Source organism: Bos grunniens, chromosome 9 (assembly GCF_055505025.1).
Source record: "Bos grunniens cultivar Pamir isolate PY7600 chromosome 9, Bosgru_T2T1.0, whole genome shotgun sequence".
In the NCBI taxonomy this organism is placed as follows: Eukaryota; Metazoa; Chordata; class Mammalia; order Artiodactyla; family Bovidae; genus Bos; species Bos grunniens.
The window spans coordinates 99,054,901-99,077,852 of NC_141173.1; the positions used below are offsets into that span (position 1 = coordinate 99,054,901).

A 22,952-nucleotide genomic window follows, 5' to 3' on the forward strand; every position below is an offset into this window, starting at 1 on the left:
ATGAAGGACGTGTTTCAGCTGAGCAGGTGCTAGGAAAAGCCCCACTCATGTTGCCAAAGCAAAGCAGTATTACTTAAGACCAAAGATAAAATGCAGAACCTGTTTTTCCCATGATGAGCAAGGTATTTCTGGTACATTATGGGTTAACATGCTTTTTTTTCTTTTTTTGTTTTTTGTATGCTGACTGGAGGAGTTACCGTTTTCATGTTTGTTTTTAATGGCAAAACAATTTTAATGTACTTAAACAAAACAATTTTAAACAAAATTTTAAACAAAATTTTTAAACAAAAATTTTGTTTAAAATTTTAAACAAAACAATTTTAATGTACTTCTGTAATGCTATGATTTGAAAAGTAGAGACTGACTACACTATTCCCTGGTGGCTCAGACGGTAAAGAATCCTCTTTATGTGGATTTGTGGGAAACCTGGATTTGATCCCTGGGTTGGGAAGATCCCCTGGAGAAGGGAATGCCTACCCATTCCAGTATTCTGACCTGGAGAATTCCATGGACAGAGGAGCCTGGCAGGCTATAGTCCATGGGGTCACAAAGAGTCAGACATGACTAAACAACTTTCACTTTCAAGACCGTTCACAGATAGCATGATTTTTTTTTCTTGCTTTCAAAAAACCTTTCCCCTCAAAGTAAGCCACAATACCTTTGAGATCAACTCTCGAACTAATCAGAGAAGAAATACTTGCTTATGAATTTCTACTCTCATTATTTCACAGATGACTGAAATCTAAACTAGAACACTCTATGGATATTCTGAAAAATTATCTGAGTATGGGATGATTAAAATATAGTACCATCACACTTGTCTCCAGCAGCATTATATTCTAGGAAACATTCATTAAAAAAAGAGAGAGAGAGAGAGAGAAACTGACCTTTCAAATTTTGAACAAGTCAAAAAACTTCAAATATTTGATAATTACCAGTAGTGTCATATACCTCATGGTTACCATTAGTCGTAAGGGGGTATTCAGGATACCCTGAAGGGGGAACTTCAGGATAGATAAGGCAAAGTCCCCACTGTGGAATTCACAACACACTAGACTGAGACAAAAACACATAATTACATCATCTGAAACTGACTAAGGAGAAATCTGTAGAAAGTGCTATGAGAACTTCAAGGCAGAAGTAAACATGTCTTAAAGACGAAGGAAAATTTCTAGGAATTGATATTTGAGCTCTGGGCTTTAGGGAGTGGACATAATGTCATAAGGTCAAACATAATCGAACATGTAAGAACTACAAAAGTCTTTGATTATAAGCAAAAAGGAAGCCATTGGTGACATAAATTTGACAGTGGAATAGAATCCAGATTTTCAGGAAATCAGGAATGAATGGGAGTGTAAGAACAAAGAGAACAAAGGTCATTCTTTCTGCAAGTTTTCATGACGATGACACAAAGGAAATAAATGACAGCTGCTTGAGGGCAAAGTGGAGTTGGAAACTGAGACAGAGGAAACTGCAGTATAGTTGTCTAGACCACCGTGTAGAAGACACTGAAGATAAATACATTTTAGACAGCAAAGAGAGGAGATGTAATGGTGAAGCAAAATCAAACAAATAATGCTGAAGGTGAAGGAGGGAAGACTATCCTTTATTGAGTACTCAGTGTGTGCCAGATTTTTAGTGTATACTTTCTTACACATTTCCTTAATTAAGCCAGCATCATTCATAGGGTATTGCTGTCCCTAATTAACAGTCAAGAAATGATGGAGTAGAAAGTCTTATTAAAGATAGAACATCTCAGAGGTGATAGTCTCTTTCTGGGAAACAGAAGACAAGGTCATCTGTTCTAAAAAGCATTAGTAATCAGGTTTTGGAAATGGTAGAGCTCCTGTTTTGAATGGAGAAGCTAGTTCATAGCAGATAAGATAGGAAAGAAATAATCCTAATATATAGTAATTATTATACAATAACAAAAAATCTGGAATGACTTAATTTTTTTAAGCATAGTTCAACAATCAGTGTATTCCTTTACATGGATAAGGATCCAATGTATGCTTTAGTAACAACAGCCTTAGTTCAGTTCAAACTGATGTTATCGCCATCAGTCCTTTATAATGTTTAATTTTAACTCCAGTAAAGGCATCTCTGTAAGGTAGTTGTACTAAAATAGTATCCCCTGTACTATTTCACAAGTATTTTCCCATGTGAAAACTCCATGCTGGGATCACTATCAAATGACTAATTTAAAGCTAATTATTTCAGCATTAATTTAGATAATGCTGCTAAGTCACTTCAGTCGTGTCCGACTCTATGCAACCCCATAGACGGCAGCCCACCAGGCTCCCCTATTCCTGGGATCCTCCAGGCAAGAACCCTGGAGTGGGTTGCCATCTCCTTCTCCAATGCACGAAAGTGAGAAGTGAAAGTGAAGTCGCTCAGTTGTGTCCTACTCCTCGAGACCCCATGGACTGCAGCCTACCAGGCTCCTCCGCCCATGGGATTTTCCAAGCAAGAGTACTGGACTGGGGTGCCACTGCCTTCTCCGAATTTAGATAATGGGCCACAACAAATGGAAAAAGAATACTTCGATATTTCACCAGTTTCCTACTGCCCCAAATCAGATACAAGAAAACACTTCTGCTGTTACTTTTTTTTATTTATACATTAAAACATACCCTAAAATAACCCCCAAATGTTGTCATAGTTATAAATTATATTCTAGCTGATCAGAGAATGCAATAAATAAATAAAAGGTTTTTTTTTTTTGAACTGGTCTCATTTAATAAATGAAGCTATACATTTTCATTTAAATATCAGTTCAGTTCAGTTCAGTTGCTCAGTCGTGTCTGACTCTTTGCGACCCCATGGACTGCAGCACGCCAGGCCTCCCTGTCCATAAGTTTATTAAGTCAAACTCAATTTTGTAACTTTTTCTGGTGTGAAAAAATAGCTAATATATAATGCCTGACCACATGGTCTTGCAGTCCTTCTGCTAATTACCTATAAACCACTGAATAGGTTCTACAGTGGCTACTTCTTACTAACCATATTGTTTCCCTAAAAATATATTCCTCTTTTCATACATTTTTGTTTTAACTATTGTCGAGGGCATTTATATTCTTTAATAGCATATATGGCAGATGACTGGATATACAACATGACATATACGTATTTAAAGGAATGATGCTTTACATTTAAATTAATGTTAATTGCTTGATAAAAGTTTCAGCAGACCAAAATATTGCAAGTTTTATTTTAATCAACATTTAAAAATTCTTCATTAAAACCTGGCAGCCTCAAGCACAAGATGTGGCAGACAGACATTAAAATGTTGTAATAACAGTTTCTAATACAGAAAGCAATTAGCTCTTAAAAAAAATGATCTATTTTATATAAGCCATATCTAATTTGGGACATCTACTTTAAACAATGATAGAATTAAACTTGAATTCTGTCATATAATAAATCTAGAATTATAATTAATTTTTAAAGTACACGCAGTTGGATAGCATAGTAGAGGAAATGATACAAAATTAAAACTTTAAAAGTATTTAAACCCTAATAAAATCTTGACTTCTAGCCCTCCCAGGAATTTTTATATGTTCCATTCTTTGTTCAACTGGAGAAACTCTATGGGCCAGTGTAAATTCCTACTGGACCAGAATTATGTCTGATTCATCACCTGCATCAACCGCCCACACAGGTCTGAAGGTATTTGTTGAAATATAACGTCTATACCTTTCAACTCCAGTAAGCGTCTTACCTGTACAGTAAACACATTGATTTGTTATCACTTTAAATCATACAGCAATAGTGTATAAAAATAATTTAAAAATTACTGAATATATCAAATAATTAGTAGGTATCCAAAAAGCCTTTTTAACTAAAACAACTGTAAACTCTTCCCTAAGCTTTTCATTGTCCTGCCAACCTAAGATGTTTTCTTCTTATTAATACTGCACAGATCTTTAGAAAAACTAATATCAATTACTTTGATTTCCCAGGCTACCCAAACTGCTAATAGAACTTAGTAATTAAAGCTATTTTAAAATGATCCTAAATCTGAGCATCTTCCCATTTAGCCTGATTAGAAGCAGTCATCAATATTAACATCAATCACTGACAATTCAGTATACATTTGACATGGTAGAGGTGATCATTATCTAAAATCTCTTTCCTAAGATGTGACTATTATCTGGGGAAAAACATGTAATGGGGATTTAAGATATTTCTATTTCCAATAACTGATTCTACCATGAATCTTGTATATTCAGAGGCAAAGATCTCTTTATTGCAATATTCCATCTCACACTAAATGGCCTTGAATTCTGCCAGTATTTTAAAAGGCCACTTTGTTCATTCCCTCCCTTTCACCACATATGCAATAAGACATCAATACATTGTGCACTGTCTTATAAATGTGTTCAGAGGCAGGTCCCAAACTGCTGATAGGTATCCAGAATAAAATAGTATTCAGAACTGCTAACTTGTAAAGCAAAAAAAAAAATCAATAGGAATCAACATAAGTTTTATAGAACCACTTGGCCACATTTTAAAGACTTTGGTCAAACTGACTAGTATAACCAGGAAATTATAGATACTGATTCTTAAGTCCTTTGGTAGAATTCTCATCATTTGCCAAAACTTCATTCAAATATGACTGGCCACAAGACTTTGCAGCCACCAAGTGATGGTCTGAAAACTTCTATGGTATTTGAAGGGGACGGTGATCTACGTTCTAGAGAAAAACAAAAGCTTTAGAGCAGAGTCATCTGCTTTGTCAGAGCAAACTTCGTGTCATGTCACCTACTTCTGTCCTTATAAAGTTCTAGTCTGCTGTATTAAGAAGTCTGTAAGTTTAATGGACTGGTTCCAAATCCTGACAGGAATATGTCAAGGCTTTATATTGTCACCTGCTTATTTAACTTATATGTAGAGTACATCATGTGAAATGCTGGACTGAATGACTCACAAGCTGGAATCAAGATTGCCAGGAGAAATATCAACAACCTCAGACATGCAGATGATACCACTCTAAGGGCAGAAAGCTAAGAGGAACTAAAGAGCCTCTTGATGAGAGTGAAAGAAGACAGTGAAAAAACTGGCTTAAAACAACATTCAAAAAACAAAGATCATGGCATACAGTCCCATCACTTCATGGCAAATAGATGGGGAAACAATGGAAATAGTCACAGACTTTATTTTGGGCTGTTCCAAAAATCACTGCAGATGATGACTGCAGCCATGAAATTAAAAGACGCTTGTTCCTTGGAAGAAAAGTTATGACAAACCTAGACAGCATATTAAAAAGCAGAAACACTACTTTACCAACAAAGGTCCATATAGTCAAAGCTATGGTTTTTCCAATAGTCATGTATGGGTGTGAGAACTGGACTGTAAAGAAGGCTGAGCACAGAATTGATGCTTTTGAACTGCGGTGTTGAAGAAGACTCTTGAGAGTCCCTTGGAGAGCAAGGAGATCAAACCAGTCAATCCTAAAGAAAATCAATCCTGAATAGTCATTGGAGGGACTAATGCTGAAGCTGAAGCTCTAATACTTTGGCCACCTGATGCAAAGAGCCAAGTCATTGGAAAAGACCCTGATGTTGGGAAAGATTGAGGGCAACAGGAGAAAAGGGCAGCATAGGATGAGATGGTTAGACAGCATCACTGACTCAGTGGACCTACGTTTGAGCAAACTCTGGGAAATAGTGAAGGACAGAGACGCCTGGAGTGCTGCACTCCACGGGGTCGAAAAGAGTTATTCACAACTTAGCAACTGAACAACAACAAATAAGTTAAATGCCAAAATTAAATTACAACTCTCAACAATCACTTACAGATGGAAGACCAACTGTCCTTATACTACAGTAACCAGCTCTTCCAACAGGAAGCTGAAGTGTTGAACCCCGTGACCTGCCTGGGGGGCGGGGGGTGGGGGTGGGGGGTCCCTTTTAAAAGGATACTGTAAGAATTGATATTGATTTTGTGTAACTATAATAAGAAAGAGAAATGTGTAAATAAGACAGACACAAAAATTGAAATGACAGACAAAACCATGAATGAAACAAAAATTCAGTTTGTTCATAATAATATAAAAAATATAAGAAAATACTCTAATAAAATAGTCTAATGTAATAAATGTTTTAGAAAAGGCAGAGGAACCAGAGATCAAATTGCCAACATCTGCTAGATCACTAAAAAAGCAAGAGAGCTCCAGAAAAACATCTATTTCTGCTTTACTGACTATGTCAAAGCCTTTGACTGTGTGGATCACAATAAACTGTGGAAAATACTGACAGAGATGGGAATACCAGACCACCTGACCTGCCTTTTGAGAAACCTGTATGCAGGTCAGGAAACAACAGTTAGAACTGGACATGGAACAACAGACTGGTTCCAAATAGGAAAAGGAGTACGTCAAGGCTGTATATTGTCACCCTGCTTATTTAACTTCTATGCAGAGTACATCATGAGAAATGCTGGGCTGGAGGAAGCACAAGCTGGGATCAAGATTGCCGGGAGAAATATCAATAACCTCAGATATGCAGATGACATCACCCTTATGGCAGAAAGTGAAGAGGAACAAAAAGCCTCTTGATCAAAGTGAAGGAGTAGAGTGAAAAAGCTGGCTTAAAGCTCAACATTCAGAAAACGAAGATCATGGCATCTGATCCCATCACTTCATGGCAAATAGATGGGGAAACAGTGGAAACAGTGTCAGACTTTAATTTTGGGGGCTCTAAAATCACTGCAGATGGTGACTGCAGCCATGAAATTAAAAGATGCTTACTCCTTGGAAGGAAGGTTATGACCAACCTAGATAGAATATGTAAAAGCAGAGACATTACTTTGCCAACAAGGTCCGTCTAATCAAGGCTATGGTTTTTCCAGTGGTCATGTATGGATGTGAGAGTTGGACTGTGAAGAAACCTGTGCGACTAAGAATTGATGTTTTTGAACTGTGGTGTGGAGAAGACTCTTGAAAGTCCCTTGCACTGCAAGGAGATCCAACCAGTCCATCCTAAAGGAGATTAGTCCTGGGTGTTCAATGGAAGGGCTGATGTTGAAGCTGAAACTCCAGTACTTTGGCCACCTCATGCGAAGAGTTGACTCATTGGAAAAGACCCTGATGCTGGGAGGGATTGGGGGCAGGAGGAGAAGGGGACGCCAGAGGATGAGATGGCTGGATGGCATCACTGACTCCATGGACATGGGTTTGGATAGACTCCGGGAGTTGGTGATAGACAGGGAGGCGTGGCGTGCTGCAATTCATGGGGTTGCGAAGAGTCAGACACGACTGAGCAACTGAACTGAACTGAATGTAATAAAAAAATAATCAAGCTAACTTCTCCATAATAGAACATATTTTACAGAAATTTTTCTGGAAAACATAAGCAAAACTAACATTCAAAGGATTTGGTAGGTGCAATCCTATGTGAGAAGGATTGTTTTATTTAAAATATTAGTAGTATTAACTTTCAATACTTAAGTTATATGTTATGTGCATATTAACTTTGAATGTGTCTTTTATATCCATCTCTCAGCATTTCACTGCTATTCCTTATGGCAACCCAGGTAAGTACTACAATGGTCTCATGGTTTGAAATCAGACTAACTAAACCCTTTAGTGGGGGCTTCCCTGGTGGTTCAGTCAGTAAAGAGTCTTCCTGCAATGATGGAAACCCTGGTTTGTTCCCGGGATTGGGAATAGCCCATGGATAAGGAAATGGCAACTCACTCCAGTATTCTTGCCTGGAAAATCCCATTGACAGGAACCTTGGCAGGCTACAGACCATGGGGTCGCAAGAGTCGGACGTGAGTTAGTGACTAAACCTAAACTCTTAAGTGAATGGATCCATTTTACTCCTTGGGAAAATAAAGATCATAACTCCTAAGACTCTAGCTTCTAGAGAAGTTCAATTGTTAATAAAACCAGATTTATAAAACTTCATACAATTTGGCTGATTTTTCACTGCAGAAATCATAAGAATGCATATGGAACTGGAGGTTGCAGATTGCCTGGTTTCTGCTCCCACTCACTGAATGCAGTGTCCAAAGAACCCCACTGCTAGTGCCAGCAGCCCTATAAGGGTCTCTCTCCCCCTTGCACCTGGAATGTTCCTGGGATGGCAGAATGAAGTGACAGAGGGAAGAAGACCACTTGTGCCAAACTAAACAAGAGAATAAATATGGCAAACCACTTTTCATCATTGCCCCAAATACCCTAAGTAGGAGAGACATATAAACAATGGTTTGCTAAACATTAATAAATAGCTTCTAAATAATTAAAAGTGGAAAATGTTCTATGAGAAACTAGATAGTTATAAAGAGAACTCTGTGCATGAAGAAACTGTTACAAGGCACAGAGGCAAGAGAACTAACTAGCATTTAGAAACAGACCACAGAGGAGCCTGAATTTCCTTCAAGTCCTGGAACAGCGGGTGCGCGTTCCTGCTTTTACCCTTGGTTCTGGCTGTTCCTTAAGGCCGGAACGTCAGGGGTACATCCTGGGGGCTGAGACTGTGGCCTCTGGAAAGTCTTCTCTCTGCAGTTTCTACTTCAGCCTGGATCACTTGCAATTGTAAAGGTACACTCTCATGACTCTCTCCTTCCAGACCGCACGTCTCTTATGGCAAAATTTTGTGTCTTATTTAGCTTGTATTGCCACCAATGGCTGACACAAGGACAGTGGCAGACAAATCTTTATTCAATTAAATAAATCCTCCTAGAAGCAACCTAGATGTCCATCAGCAGATGAATGGATAAGAAAGCTGTGGTACATATACACAATGGAGTATTACTCAGCCATTAAAAAGAATTCATTTGAATCAGTTCTAATGAGGTGGAAGAAACTGGAGCCTATTATACAGAGTGAAGTAAGCCAGAAGGAAAAACATAAATACAGTATACTAACGCATATATATGGAATTTAGAAAGATGATAACAATAACCCTGTGTACGAGACAGCAAAAGAGACACTGATGTATGGAACAGTCTTAGGGACTCTGTGGGAGAGGGAGAGGGTGGGAAGATTTGGGAGAATGGCATTGAAACATGTAAAATATCATGTATGAAACGAGATGCCAGTCCAGGTTCAATGCACGATACTGGATGCTTGGGGCTAGTGCACTGGGACGACCCAGAGGGATGGTATGGGGAGGGAGGTGGGAGGAGGGTTCAGGATGGGGAGCACATGTATACCTGTGATGGATTCATTTTGATATTTGGCAAAACTAATACAATTATGTAAAGTTTAAAAATAAAATAAAATTTAAAAAATAAATAAATAAAAGCTAATAACAACAACAACAAAAAATAAATAAATAAATAAATCCTCCTAGATTCCAACTGCCTCATTTGTAATACTGAAGTTTTCTATTCCTTTCAGCTTCTATAATTCTATGATATTTTTAAATTGAAATACTGTACTCTTCCCTTAACTATTTTGCATCTGTCAAAGAACAAAGCATCTTCTATAGTTTACCTTGATTTCTCCCTTTCATGCAAGCCAGTCCTGTGTGCTCACAAGAGCCAAGTTTCACACACAGCAGTTAACAGAGTAGCCTCAGACATGTTTTTAATATGGGAAAGACACAACCTTGGGTCTTGGGAAGGGCAGTCAACTGCACTCTGAGCCATGTATCCAATTTACCAAATATATAATCCAGTAATAATAATAATTCAATTCCCATCTCTATCACTCTCTTTCTCCCCCTCATACCCCGCCTCCTTCTCTTTCTTGATGTTTGACCATTCATAAAAATCAAGTCAGTGCCACAGAAGGACTTGACTTTTAGGGTAAAGTCATCAATATGATTATGAGTGATGGCTCAAAAGCATCAGACTTGAGTTTGCTTGACTGTGCGTGAGACCATTATCTGTTAATGATGCTTTTCTTACCCTACATCTCAAATGTTCTCTAATAGTAGAGCTTTGTCACATTACCTCACCTTGTTATTAAATCTTTATTTAAATAACTCTTAATTTGCATTGCTCTTCCAAGGAATTTTATTTCTTAATTTGGCTGACAGATTTTTCAAACCGTCATTATGATTTAAGAGTTTGCTGATTCTCAGTGATAATCACATAAAGTTCAAAGGAAAACAAATTGATGACACTTAATCGTCTCTGATGATTCCACTGATTGTTTTACACCAGTGGATCTGTTACCTTGTACATGTAAATACCTCAAGCACATGACTCATTTCAGATTTCAGGGACTGGGGACCTGATCCATTTCGTATGGTGCGTCTAGCTGAAATTCACGAAATACGACCTACTCTTCAGACCTACTCTACCAATCTCAATTCCTTGTGTTCACTCAGTTAGTAGCAATATCAGCTCTAAATCAGAAAGGCATCAGGGATGTTCACAGAAAAATCTGACTCCCAAACGAACAAATAACAAGCTACAAGGCATCCTGGGTACAAGGCATTCCATTAAGAACTAAATACTTCAGTACTCACAGTGCTGTGCCTGAAACACAGTGGAAATTATAATAAAAGTCAATTATTTGACACTTTCTAAATCTCAGTAACAGTTCCATATTACTTAAATATCCATACAATTTGCTCACAAAAAAAGTTAATGTTAAATTACTATAATTTTCATATGCTCCTACTATTGGACAATACATCTTTTTTTTTTTTTAATCTCCTGTGGAAACAAGTCACCAGAAAAAAAAAAAAAATCTCAGCCACATAAATTTATTCTACTAATCTGACATGAAATAAATACTCAACACAAATACATAAGAAGAGCAACACATCTTTGGCTAAATTATGGCTTTGAAATTGTTGAGCTCTCTCCCTCTGTTGTGGAGCAATGTAGAAAACCAACCAACAAAGAAGGTTTCAAACCTCTATTTTACCAACAAGGTAACTGTTCAAGGGTGATAAAGAGATCATTAAAGGTAACACGCTGCCTTGTTCAAGGCATCTTAAGGGATTTATTGGGCAAACACGTGCAGATCCTAACTGTCTCTGAAGCTTCTCAAGAGACCTCGAGTGTGTAAACAGTGACATAGGACGCGTGTAGTGCAAACATCAATGAGAAGAGAAGACGTGGAGAAGCAAAATGTGGCTAGAGACACAGACGGTTAGACTGAGATCCCAGGGCATCAAATCTGCAAATAAACACAGATGCACACACACACATACACTTCAACTGGGGCCAGACATCCCTCATAACTCAAGAATTCTAACACCCAGAAGAGGCTTATGATAAGAACCCCTGAGCAAAGTGGACAGAAGTGAGTGGAAGCTGGACACACAGGTTTCCCGTCAGGACTGGACCAACTCTTAAGCTTTCACCTCTACTTAGCCTTAATGTGAGTCCCAGAGAAGTTAATTCAATTCACACAGAATCTCTAGCTTGAAATTAGGAAGAAATGAAAAACTACAATTTCATATTTGACTTCTGTATTCTCTCCTTCCCTAGAAACTACCTATTATTTATAAAATTAAATAGTGAAACACTACCTTAACTTAAAATGTTAGCAAATCCTTGTAAATTTGGGTCATTTGTTAGGTTAATGAGAAACACGTTTTTCATTTAGTTTCCTTAAAAGTCACTAACTTATGTCACTTGTTCTTAAATTTACTTCATCAGTATTAATTTTTATGCATTAATTTCTAATTTGCGCAATATTTTTCTGCACAAAACTGGATTTTCAAGCCAATGGATGACAAGACTAAAACTGCTTGAAGAAAGCATCTCTAACAACTCCAAGTGCTACAATACAATCAGTGCAGATGATGTTTTCAGATTCTTTCATAGTCTCTTTCAGTTTCATTCATGATTAGCTAAAAAAAAAAGACAAATTCTGAATTGCTGAAATGTGAATTTCCTTCTCAACTTGTAATTTGTTTCAGTACACACTGTATTTCCCTCTGTAAAGAATTCCACATTATTTATTTTCCTTTATGCCTAACAATAAAAGTAAAACAACAATATCCCAAAATGGTTGTTACTACTGTTCAACTCTTTGACGCACAGAATGAATGAAAAGCTTTCAAACAACTCTTTCAGGATTTAATATGTTAGTATAGATGGATGACACGTGGTAAACAATCGTCCCGCCAGTGCAGGAGACAGGAGACTCAGTGTCAGTCCCTGGGTGGAGATGATCTCCTGGGGTAGGAAATGGCAAGCCACTCCAGTGATCTTGACTGGGAAATCCCAAGGACAGAGAAGCCTGGCGGACAATAATCCACGGGGTCACGAAGAATTGGACACAACTGAGAGACTGAGAACGCACAAGAACAGATAGGCTAGACTAAAAAAAAAAAAACTGTTTAGACCAACTGAAGAAAATTTTTTAATTAAGGAAACAGGAAAGGCGACAGATTGTCTACATCTATAGACGCCCCACCACGCACACACCTCTCTCCACACCTCTGTGGTTCTGCGGCTAACTAGGTCAGGCCTGCCCGTCTGCCTCGAGGTCATCTTGCTTCACACCACTATAAACATTCTCAAGGAAACAAAGACCTGTTTTGCATTAAATATTCTAAAACAGTGTATTTTATATTTTCCATAATCTCATGCTTATCCCAATCTGTTTATTCCTTAGAATGCTCTACTTGGGGAAATGGCACCACCATTCCCCAGTTGCTCAGGCCTAGTAAAGAACAATTGTTAAAAAGGTAAAACTGTGACTTACATGTAAATGTCAAATAAACACATGTCAAAAATTTCATATACTCAGTAATTAATGAGGAAAACAGATGTTAAAATCAGTTAAAATGGGAACTTGAAGAGCAAGGTGCTTACAATCAATTTTAAAAAGTAGTGCTACGATTGCTCTAATTGTTACAAAATGAGTTAATGTCCAATGGGGCAATAAATGATACATTTTTAAATCATCTTTTCCACCAGGCAGGAAGTACCTGCATCTCTACCATATCATAATCTATATATTGACCTCTTCCCCTACAGTTATGAAACAGGTCAGAAAACAGAAAATCAAAGGACAAAGCCTACACTGAACTGAAGGAATGCCCAGCAGTGCCTGCCCATTTCTATTCTTCAGAAGATTGTTCTGATATTCTTACCCCTTGATCATAAATAATCCCCACAGATTGTTCTTTAAACAGAAAGTCTAGCCTCATTAGGTTTAACCTAATTATTCAGAGATGCAATGCAGCGAGGGTCCTGATTAAAAATACGAGTCTTCTTGAGTTTGCTCTGCAAATTTGGGGCCTTACAGTACTGAGTAACTATGAAGGATTGAGAATTAACTTTTCTCTGCACTTTTTGTTTAGTGCCTCTTACAGGATTAGATTCTTAAATCCTCAATTATGTTTTTATTGTGAGTCTAGAAGACCAAGTCCAAGAGACTTTCCCCAACAGATTTCACCTTGGTCTATGCATCTGGGTGTATTCTTCTCTTCTTGGATTCCAAAATTTTCTCAGCTCTCTGATCTGGCAGGGGACCACACAAGTTATGAGGCTGGCACCGTGTAAGCCAGTTTCTACGCCAAGGTTCTTGGGAGGACTCTGTAGGCATTAAACCACATTGGTCTTCATATAGGCTTCCAAGGGAGTACCTCTCTCTAATAGTGAGTGATTCATACCTGATTCAATGACAATCACTCTCAAAAGTTGTATTAGTTGCACAATTGATTTTTCCAACTACATTCTGGTAAAAAGAGGGCAAGATTCTTACGAATCTATTCACGAATAATTAGATTGCCAAGTAACAAATATCAGTAAAATTGTCATTTCTGAATCCTACGGGACAAGTAAAAATCAGATACCATTAAAACACTTCAGTTTACCACACTAAAGTCTATTACACTGAAACTTAAAAGACATCTCAAGAAAGAGAAAGGGCTTCCTCACAGAACCATGAAGAATACACCATTCAAACAGTACCAACAATGTCCAAATAAATTTCTCTCATCAGTTCATTCAGTCCTTGGTGATTAAGTCTCACTCCACCGGATATCATTTCATCTGCTGCTGGACTGAAGGAAGACCCAGAAGCCCTGCCTCTGGCCCTGGTCTAGTCTGAGCATTTCTAACAGTGCCCACTTGGAAGCCTGCTCTCAAACTTGTCCACTGAAGTGAAGTAGCCCACCGTGCGGTACCGTTCCTCCCATAGATTCTGAGACTCTTCCTTGTTGAAAGTACAAATTCTAACCTATAGCTTATAGCAGAGCCATCAAGCAAGCACTAGAAAGAACAACTGTTTGATAATGAGACTCATTACTGTCGTTAACTTATTATAGTAACCAATAATATCACAACGAACAAGAGTAAAATTAACACGTGGGATAGAACACATAACTATTTCATAATCATTTCCTCTGTGAGTTAAAAATATACCAGGGACACTGACAAATATCCAGGGCCTTTGCAAAATGTGTACTATCTATAAAATATGTATATAAGTAAATAATATTTTGCTTCTACAATCTTAACCTATTGAAGGTTGACCATCTTTTCATATTGACAACTTAACCTATGCAGCTCTTATGACAGCTTGAGTTAATTAACAAACATAGAACCACCAAACAAACCTCATATTTTCTTCCTATCTTTCTACTTACAAAATGAAAGAATAATCTTTCTGATTGTCCAGAGGTCCTCTGGAAAAATGCAAAGACAGTTTTCAGCATAAAAGAAAAAAAATTTTTTCTAAATTTCACACCAAATCTAAGGAAGGCCAAATCAAGAATTGGCAAAAAAGCTTTTCTTGGTTAATTAAGATAGATGCATGGGAGCATGAAAAACAATGCTTGGTTATTTATCAAGATAAAAAAAAAAAGAAGGCACAGGAGTATATGGAAACTTTGGTTCTTCACAAGGGAGGAATCACTGGTTATCAATCTTTGCTGTTGTTTGCATGCATTTGTTTTATTTTGTCTTTGTAAACAATCAAAGACATGATGAGATCAACACAAAGCTGAGAAAATTATTCTTGAGATACAAAATCCCTACCACATGGGCAAATTACTCAGCAGGTAAAGAAGAACCTTTTACCATTCTTAGTTCATCTAAGACCAATTTATCATTTTAAGAGAGTGAGTTAATTTACACCTTTGTATTTGTGCAATGCTTGGTGGTAAAGTTTTTATGGAATACTTCCATTTCCTTATTCTCTCTTGTAAATAAATCCTATCAAAACTGAGCAAATTTTACTAAAAATTTAATACATCCCATTATTTCTTATCAGATTCAGATACTGCAAGGCAAGGCAGGGAAAATCCCATTCCCCCAGCCAGTCTCTCTAACTGGCATACTCACTCCTTCATCCACCCTCCTATGCTGGGAGTTAACTAGTCCTTTAGGGAAACACTGGTCTCATTTTTCTCTTGATAAGCCAAAGAACTCATGCAGCTGTGTTCCTTTGTCATTATTGCCTCTACGGATAATAATTATTAGTTATGACTTTTAGCAAATTTAATAGCTTCTACTTCATAGAGAAGGATGGGAGGTAGTGAGGGCATCTATCATACACAGCATTTTAGCAGGTCAGCAAAGCTCACAACATACAGCACACAGTTTTCTGTGGCCACATTCCTCTCTTTCCTACCTTCCAAAAGTGCCAAAAAGGAACACACTCGTTTATTTTTATTCATAAATTAAGAGTCAAAAAAATTTTTTTAATTTAAATATCTTTCGCATTAATTGTTTTAGTATACTATCTTACCTACTGAATATAACCAACTGATATACCCAACAGAATGCGGAGTGTCAGAGAATACAGCGGAGATAAGAAGGCCTTCTTCAATGAACAATCCAAAGAAATAGAGGAAAACAACAGAATGGGAAAGACAAGAGATCTCTTCAAGAAAATTGGAAATATCAAGGAAACATTTCATGCAAGAATGGGCATGATAAAGGACAGAAAAGGTAAGGACCTAACAGAGGCAGCAGAGATAAAGAGGAGGCAAGAATACACTGAAGAACTATACAAAAAAGGTCTTAATGACTCAGATAATCACAGTGGTATGGTCACTCACCTAGTGCCAGACATCCTGGAGTGTGAAGTCAAGTGGGCCTTAGGAAGCATTAGTATGAACAAAGCTAGTATAGGTGATGAAACTCCAGCTGAGCTATTTCAAATCCCAAAAGATGATGCTGTTAAAATGCCGCACTCAACATGTCAGCAAGTTTGGAAAATTCAGCAGTGGCCACAGGACTGGAAAAGGTAAGTTTTCATTCCAATCCCAAAGAAGAGCACTGCCAAAGATGTTCAAACTACCTTACAACTGAACTCATTTCACATGCTAGCAAGGTTATGCTCAAAATCCTTCAAGCTAGACTTCAGTAGTACATGAACCAAAAACTTTCAGATGTACAAGCTGGTTTTAGAAAAGGCAGAGGAACCAAAGATCAAATTGGTTCCAACACTGGAAAGCCAACACTCATTGGATCATATTACAATATACATATCGTCATGATGGAACTGCTTTCTTGTTTACTACTTTATTGCCCACTATTCCACTGCATACTGACAGTTATTCTAATATCATGACTGTCTGTGGCCCTTTTTACCTCCCTAATTGTTATGATTCTTACTACAAATCACATGAATTATCAAGGAAAGGAGGAAGGAAGGGAGGGAAGGGGAGGATGACGAGAGGAAAGGAAAGAAGGAACAAAAAAAGAAAGAAAGACAAGTCGTTATTATCTCATTCATGGAAAAGGCTGGAGGAGGAAGCACCTAACTGGAAATCCAAAAGATGAAATCTCCAATGCTATAATTGACTTCGTTCTTGTTTTTTGTTTTTTGCCTTTTGGCTGCATGGTGCTTAGTTCCCTGACCAGGAAATGAACCCACAGCCACTGCATTGCAAGCACAGATTCTTAACCACTGGACCAACAGGGAACTCCCTATAATTGATTTTTGTGCATCTCCAAATAGTCAGCTCAGTTATGCACCTGAGCACCCTCCCTGCCTTACAGAAGACAGCTGAGAGCAGCAATACAAGAGATCTATTATAGCTCTTCTTTTTTAGTGTTCTCTTTTACAGAATAAAAAAGAGACTGAGTCAGGTGTTCTTCAATTATTTCTTTGATACCTAGGATTTTTTTGATGTCATAGTTGTTGTCTTTTGGAAACTAAATTGTGATTGATTTTTTAAAAAAGCATTCATAATGAAGGAGTAAGTAACCAGTCAGATATGATTAAGACATTACATCAATCTCACTCCTAAGTGTCTCATCAAAAGATTCTCACACACATACACAAAAGAACCAGTCTTGTTATTTCCAGAGCAATTGTTCATAAACTTTCTAAAGCAGATCCCAGTTTTCCTAGGCAAAATGAAGATACCAAATATGTGAAATAAATAAGTTCCTAAAAAATAAAGAGCTACAAGAAAAAAACGGTCAAGTACAGAAAGTACACAAGTAAAACAAAACTGATTAGGAAACTAAAGTAGTATAGAAAGTTATAAAATAAAAAGTCAAACTTATTCCCCCACCCCTCTGGGCAGTGTCTTCAAGGGTTAACACTATTAGCAATTTCTTCTCATTCCGTCTAGAATAATTTTTATACATTCATCCAAATATATTTATCTCAAAGGAAGTATTTTGCTAACTAAATTTATGAAAATAAACCAAGGAGAATATAGAGTCCGGTTTTTGAGCAAAAGCTTATTATGGAGCCAAATGTCACAGAGGACAATTGCAGACTCAAGAAATTCTAACACTCATTTTAGTCAGGTAGTTTAATTTGATTACTTAACATTACAAGTCTGTATTCAAACACATGAGCAGCTAGACTATTAATATAAATTGGTTTTAGCAGTCTACCTTAAAAATCTCAAATACAGAAATCTGAATGAGATGTAGTAAGTTTGGTTTCAAAGTCGAATTACTAATAATATACAGAAGTTGGTTGAATTCTTTACTTGTGAATATAGCTCAAACAAACAAAAATGCTCAGACCTTTGAGCAAGCATTAAGCTAACATCTTACATTCACTTTTTGTTGTACAGCTCACTAAGGTGTGCCAGAGGTCAGCAGGCCTTCTTGCTGCTCACCTAAGAAATAGAAAACTTGCTTCTATGCTCAGTGTAATCACAGTCTCACAATTTTCAATGCCTTCGATAACTTTTCTTGCCTATGTCCCCTCACATCCATGTCATCACTCCTCTGTTGCAACAAATAGTATGGAGAAATGCTTTCAGTTCCTGTTACAGAACACCATGTTAAGAGTTCCCAGTTCTAGGGATTCAAGTCAGCCCTCTGCTACCCTCGCGACTCGGCTGGTGAAGAATCCACCTGCAACGCGGGACACCCGGGTTTGATCCCTGGGTTGGAAAGATCCCCTGGAGAAGGGAAAGGCTACCCACTCCAGTACTCTGGCCTGGAGAATTCCATGGACTATATAGTCCATGGGGTCGCAAAGAGTCAGACACGACTGACTTTCACTTTCTGCAACTGTAGCGCAAAATAATTGTCTATGGAGCAAAATGTGTTGATCACTAGAAAGTGTCCCAAATACTCCCCTATACACCATCCCCCAACTATTTTCAGAAAGGTCACAGCATGTCTATCCTAAAATTAAGAACTATTTGAGGCTACAAGTAAGGAGACTATAGATAGAAACTGACACCACTGCGTAACTCAAGACTAGAACATCAAACACCACATGTGCCTACTTCGCAATATCAAGACAGCTTTCTCCTAAAAGCTTCAAAATGCTCTGCCTAAGAACATACTTTGTACCACATTTTCATAACATATATTCTCTGCCCTGAGATTTTACATTATGCTACACGAGATTCCAACAGTCAGTCTCCCTGTATTTACAAGAATTCTTTCATTATGCAACTCTTCTGAGGAAATTAAAGTCTTGGTTATCTTTTTCTCTAAAAAATCATATTACTACTGTGTGAGGAAGCTCCTTTTTACCAATAAGCAGTTATCTCTTGGCTTGGCTCACAATGTAGATATGAGAATGTACAAACACACTTTTATCTGTTGACTTGGCTAGGCGGTGGTGGCCAGTTGTTTGATCAAACATTCATCTAGATGCAGCTGTGAAGATGACTTTGTAGTTGTGATTAACATCTGCAATCAGCTGACTTTAAGTAAAGGAACTATCCTCTACAATGTAGATGGACTTCCTACAGTCAAAGAGCAAAAAACCTGAGATTAACTGGGAAAGGAATTCTGCCTTAATTCTGTCACATAAAATTCCTGCCTGAGTTTCCAGCCTGCTGGCCTGCCCTAAAAATGTCATACTTGCCAGGCCTCGTAGCCATGTGAGCCAATTCTTTAAAATAAATCTTACTACAGCTCTCTTATTATATCTATCTAACCTTGGTTCTGTTTCTCTGGAACCCCAACTGATACACATATCAAATCTCTGTCAACACAATATTCAACACATATTTATTGAGGGCATTTATGTGTCAGAGACATTTCTTTGCCAAGAAAGATCCGTCTAGCCAAGGCTATGGTTTTTCCAGTGGTCATGTATGGCTGTGAGAGTTGGACTGTGAAGAAACCTGCGCACCAAAGAATTGATGCTTTTGAACTGTGGTGTTGGAGAAGACTCTTGAGAGTCCCTTGGACTGCAAGGAGATCCAACCAGTCCATTCTGAAGGAGATCAGCCCTGGGATTTCTTTGGAAGGAATGATGCTAAAGCTGAAACTCCAGAATTTTGGCCACCTCATGCGAAGAGCTGACTCATTGGAAAAGACTCTGATGCTGGGAGGGATTGGGGTAGGAGGAGAAGGGGACAACAGAGGATGAGATGGCTGGATGGCATCACTGACTCAATGGACGTGAGTCTGAGTGAACTCCGGGAGTTGGTGATGGACAGGGAGGCCTGTCGTGCTGCGATTCATGGGGTCGCAAAGAGTCGGACACGACTGAGGACTGAACTGAACTGATGTGTCAGATAGTGTTCTAGGTGGGATTCCCAGGTGGCTCAGTGGTAAAGAATCTGCCTGCCAAAGTGGGAGACCTGGGTTTGATCTCTGGGTCGAGGAAGATCCCCTGGAGAAGGAAATGCCAACCTACTCCATTATTCTTGCCTGGGAAATCCCGTGGACAGAGGAGCCTGGCGGGCTACAGCCTATAGTGTCACAAGAGTTGGACATGACTTAGCAACTAAAGAACAACAACTCTTCCAGGTGATGGTGATATAATAATAGAACTGACAAAAGTCTCTATGTCCACAGAGCTCATACTTTAATTGTACTGAGACGAGAAGTTAAATTTTTAGGTAAAGTGACCATGCGATTTATCACACAATCCAGGACACTTTAAAGGTGAAATGGGGCACAAGTAATAATTATGCCAGGACAGCATGCCTAAACCATAAATATTCTGGACAACTAAGCCTGATACAGATCTCCTTAACCTTTGGTAAACTTTGGGCCCATCTACCCCAAAGGACAATGTATTTGGTTAAGTACAGAGAGCCAAAGAAGTATATAATTAATCAAGGTTGAGTCACAGACCTACAAGGATCTCAGATTCACGGTACCAGTGGGTTCATATTCCAGTTATGCCTAGATCAATTACATATTATACAAAGCATTCAACTTTTATGAGTCTTAATTATGCCATTTAGAAATCTATATATTAATGAGAACTAATGAGAATCTGTAAATTATGTATGAAAGGAGTTGTGACATGACAGACATTCAATAAAGAGTATATAAAAATAGATCGGCAGTCTTCCCGGTGGTCCAGTGGTTAACAGTCCGCCTTGCAATGTGAGGGAAACCAGCTCGATCCCCAGTCTGGGAGGGTCCCACCTGTCGCGAAGCAGCTAAGCCCGTGTGCCACAACTGAGCCTGAGCTCTAGAGCCACGGAGGAACAACTACTGAAGCCCATACGCCCTAGAAAAAGCCTGCGCCCCACAAAGGAAGCCACCGCAGTGAGAAGCCCGCACTCCGCAATGAAGAGCAGCCAACGCCCTCCGCAACTAGAGAAAGCCCGAAGGCAGCAACAGAGACCCCAGGGCAGCCAAAAATAAATAACTATTTTTTTAAAAAATAGATCACCAAAATAAGCAAGGGTGGGGACAGTTTTGCTTATAAGTCTTTCTATTCTCCTTGACCATTTGGCCCTGGAAGGAGATAATTTTATTAAATTCAACAGTAATAATGAAATTACAGCCATGCTTATAACAATTGTGAGCACAGGCGTGCATGGCTGACTCAATCCGCCATTTATCATTTTTAATATTGCTAGAAGTTACTCTGGATTCACGTTTCAAATGTCTACATTCATGAAACCAAATTCCACACCAACACACACTAAAGTGGAGGCTGGCTCAAGAAGAAAGCTGCCAGTTGTCCAGCCTGGCTGGGAACGGCTGCCAGGAAACAACGGGGAGGACGCTTTATCTGAAGCATCGTGACCTAAGCCAAAACAGCTGTAAACACGTGATAGCATTTTTGAAGCAGGTTTGACAAGTCTTTGCTGTTGCTGTTTTGTCTCTAAGAGAGTCCTGTCTGACCCTTTGCGACCCCATGGACTGCAGTTTGCCAGGCTCCTCCGTCCATGGGATTTCCCAGGCAAGAATACTGGAATGGGTTTTCATTCCCTTCTCCAGGGGATCTTCCTGACTCAGAGGTCAGTCGAGCCCACATCTCTTAAATTGGTAGGGGGGTTCTTTACCCCTGAGCCAGTGGGGAAGCCCTTGATAAATCTTTATCCTCGGCTAAAACCTCAGATTGAATACTGTGCCATGCACACTAGCTATCTGCAAAAAGTATAAATACCTCTGAGTATGACCTCAAAAGTAAGAAAAACCCTCCTTTCTCTCCCGTCTTCTTTTCTACTGGCTTATTGCAGGGCCCCATGGTCTTACTCCATTTTCTTGGGATCCTCTCAATACAAGCGTGAGCCAAGGCGATCTACTATGAAAATGATATTCTAATTCTGAGAAATGATGGATGAGGTTGCTGAATTGTAAGGACAGCTCAGGTGTGACAATCCTTTCGGAATGCAAAGTCCTAAATGATGCCAAGCTGTGTATAGTTCCTTCCATACGGCAGAGATAGTAGCTAGGGTGGAGGGGAGCAAGAGATCTAAGGAGAGGGAAGATCTGAGTCCCAGTGCCTTTTCCCCGAAGGCAGGAAAGTCCAGAGCTTCCTCGCCCTACACACACAATTAACTGCTATTACTGGCATCACCGACTCAGCGGACATGAGTTTGAGCAGACTCCGAGAGATGGTGAAGGACAGGGAACCCTGGCATGCTGCAGGCCCTGGGGTCACAGAGTCGGACACCACTGGAGACTGAGCAATAACAACAACAAAGCAGGGCTGATTTACCTTTCATCGTTGTCAGCGAGTCCAAGCTCCCCCCGAGACCAGTTGTTCAGGCAAACAATGAGACTGTATTCAGACTCAAGAGGACGGCAGAGGAAAGTCTCAAAACAACTTTGTTGAGGTCAGGATGTCAGGTTCTAGTGTAAAACAGAGAAGGGGAGGAGTTGAGGGAGTAAATTATAAAGCCACAATCTTGTAAATCTCTCCTGGAAAGGCCAACCTCCAGGAGGGGAGGGGATCTGTTAATCTCTTCTTTCTTGTAACCATTCACAGGTGGGTAGAGTCACATTATTTTCCTGTAAACTGATCAAAGGCAGAGGGGCAGGGTTCCCCCAGGCAGGTCATTATGTATGCTTATAACAACAAAAGCAAAGACAAGCAAAGGTTAAAATCAAAGAAATAGATCCAACATGGAGTTAGAATTGGCCTTTTCCTGCAAATCAGGACAATAAGAGATCATTCTGCAAAATGTTCTAATTGTTATTTACCCTTCAAAATTTCCTTTCAAATCTGATTCATTAAAGAGAAAACCAATTTTCTTAATAAACAGAAACTCACATTATTTTCCTTAATAAACAGAAACTCACATTCTTCCATACTAAAAGAATGTTCTAGTCTTTTAATAAATCCAAACATGATTTTCTAACCAATTCTGTATAATTATTACAAAATCAGTTTAACTAATTAAAATGCTATTGATCTTTTATTGAAGTAAATTTAAAACATGATTTTT

The 22,952-nt window shown here is 38.7% G+C and overlaps 1 protein-coding gene across 50 annotated transcripts in view; it reads right to left on the bottom strand.

Moving 5' to 3' along the window:
• The window catches only part of PRKN (parkin RBR E3 ubiquitin protein ligase), a 1,227,412-nt gene that overhangs the window by 1,124,418 nt on the left and 80,042 nt on the right, over positions 1–22,952 (bottom strand). For 43 of the 50 annotated variants that reach the window (XR_015133424.1, XR_015133426.1, XR_015133425.1 and 40 more), the window contains one exon: positions 22,223–22,356. The exons of the other annotated variants lie outside the window; for them this stretch is intronic. Coding sequence is in view for 31 of the 43 variants with exons in the window: in XM_086318630.1 (XP_086174756.1) it covers positions 22,223–22,229 (7 nt within the window). In the remaining 12 variants the exon portion in view is untranslated. The remainder of the gene's footprint in view (positions 1–22,222; positions 22,357–22,952) is intronic. 50 annotated transcript variants of the gene reach the window in all.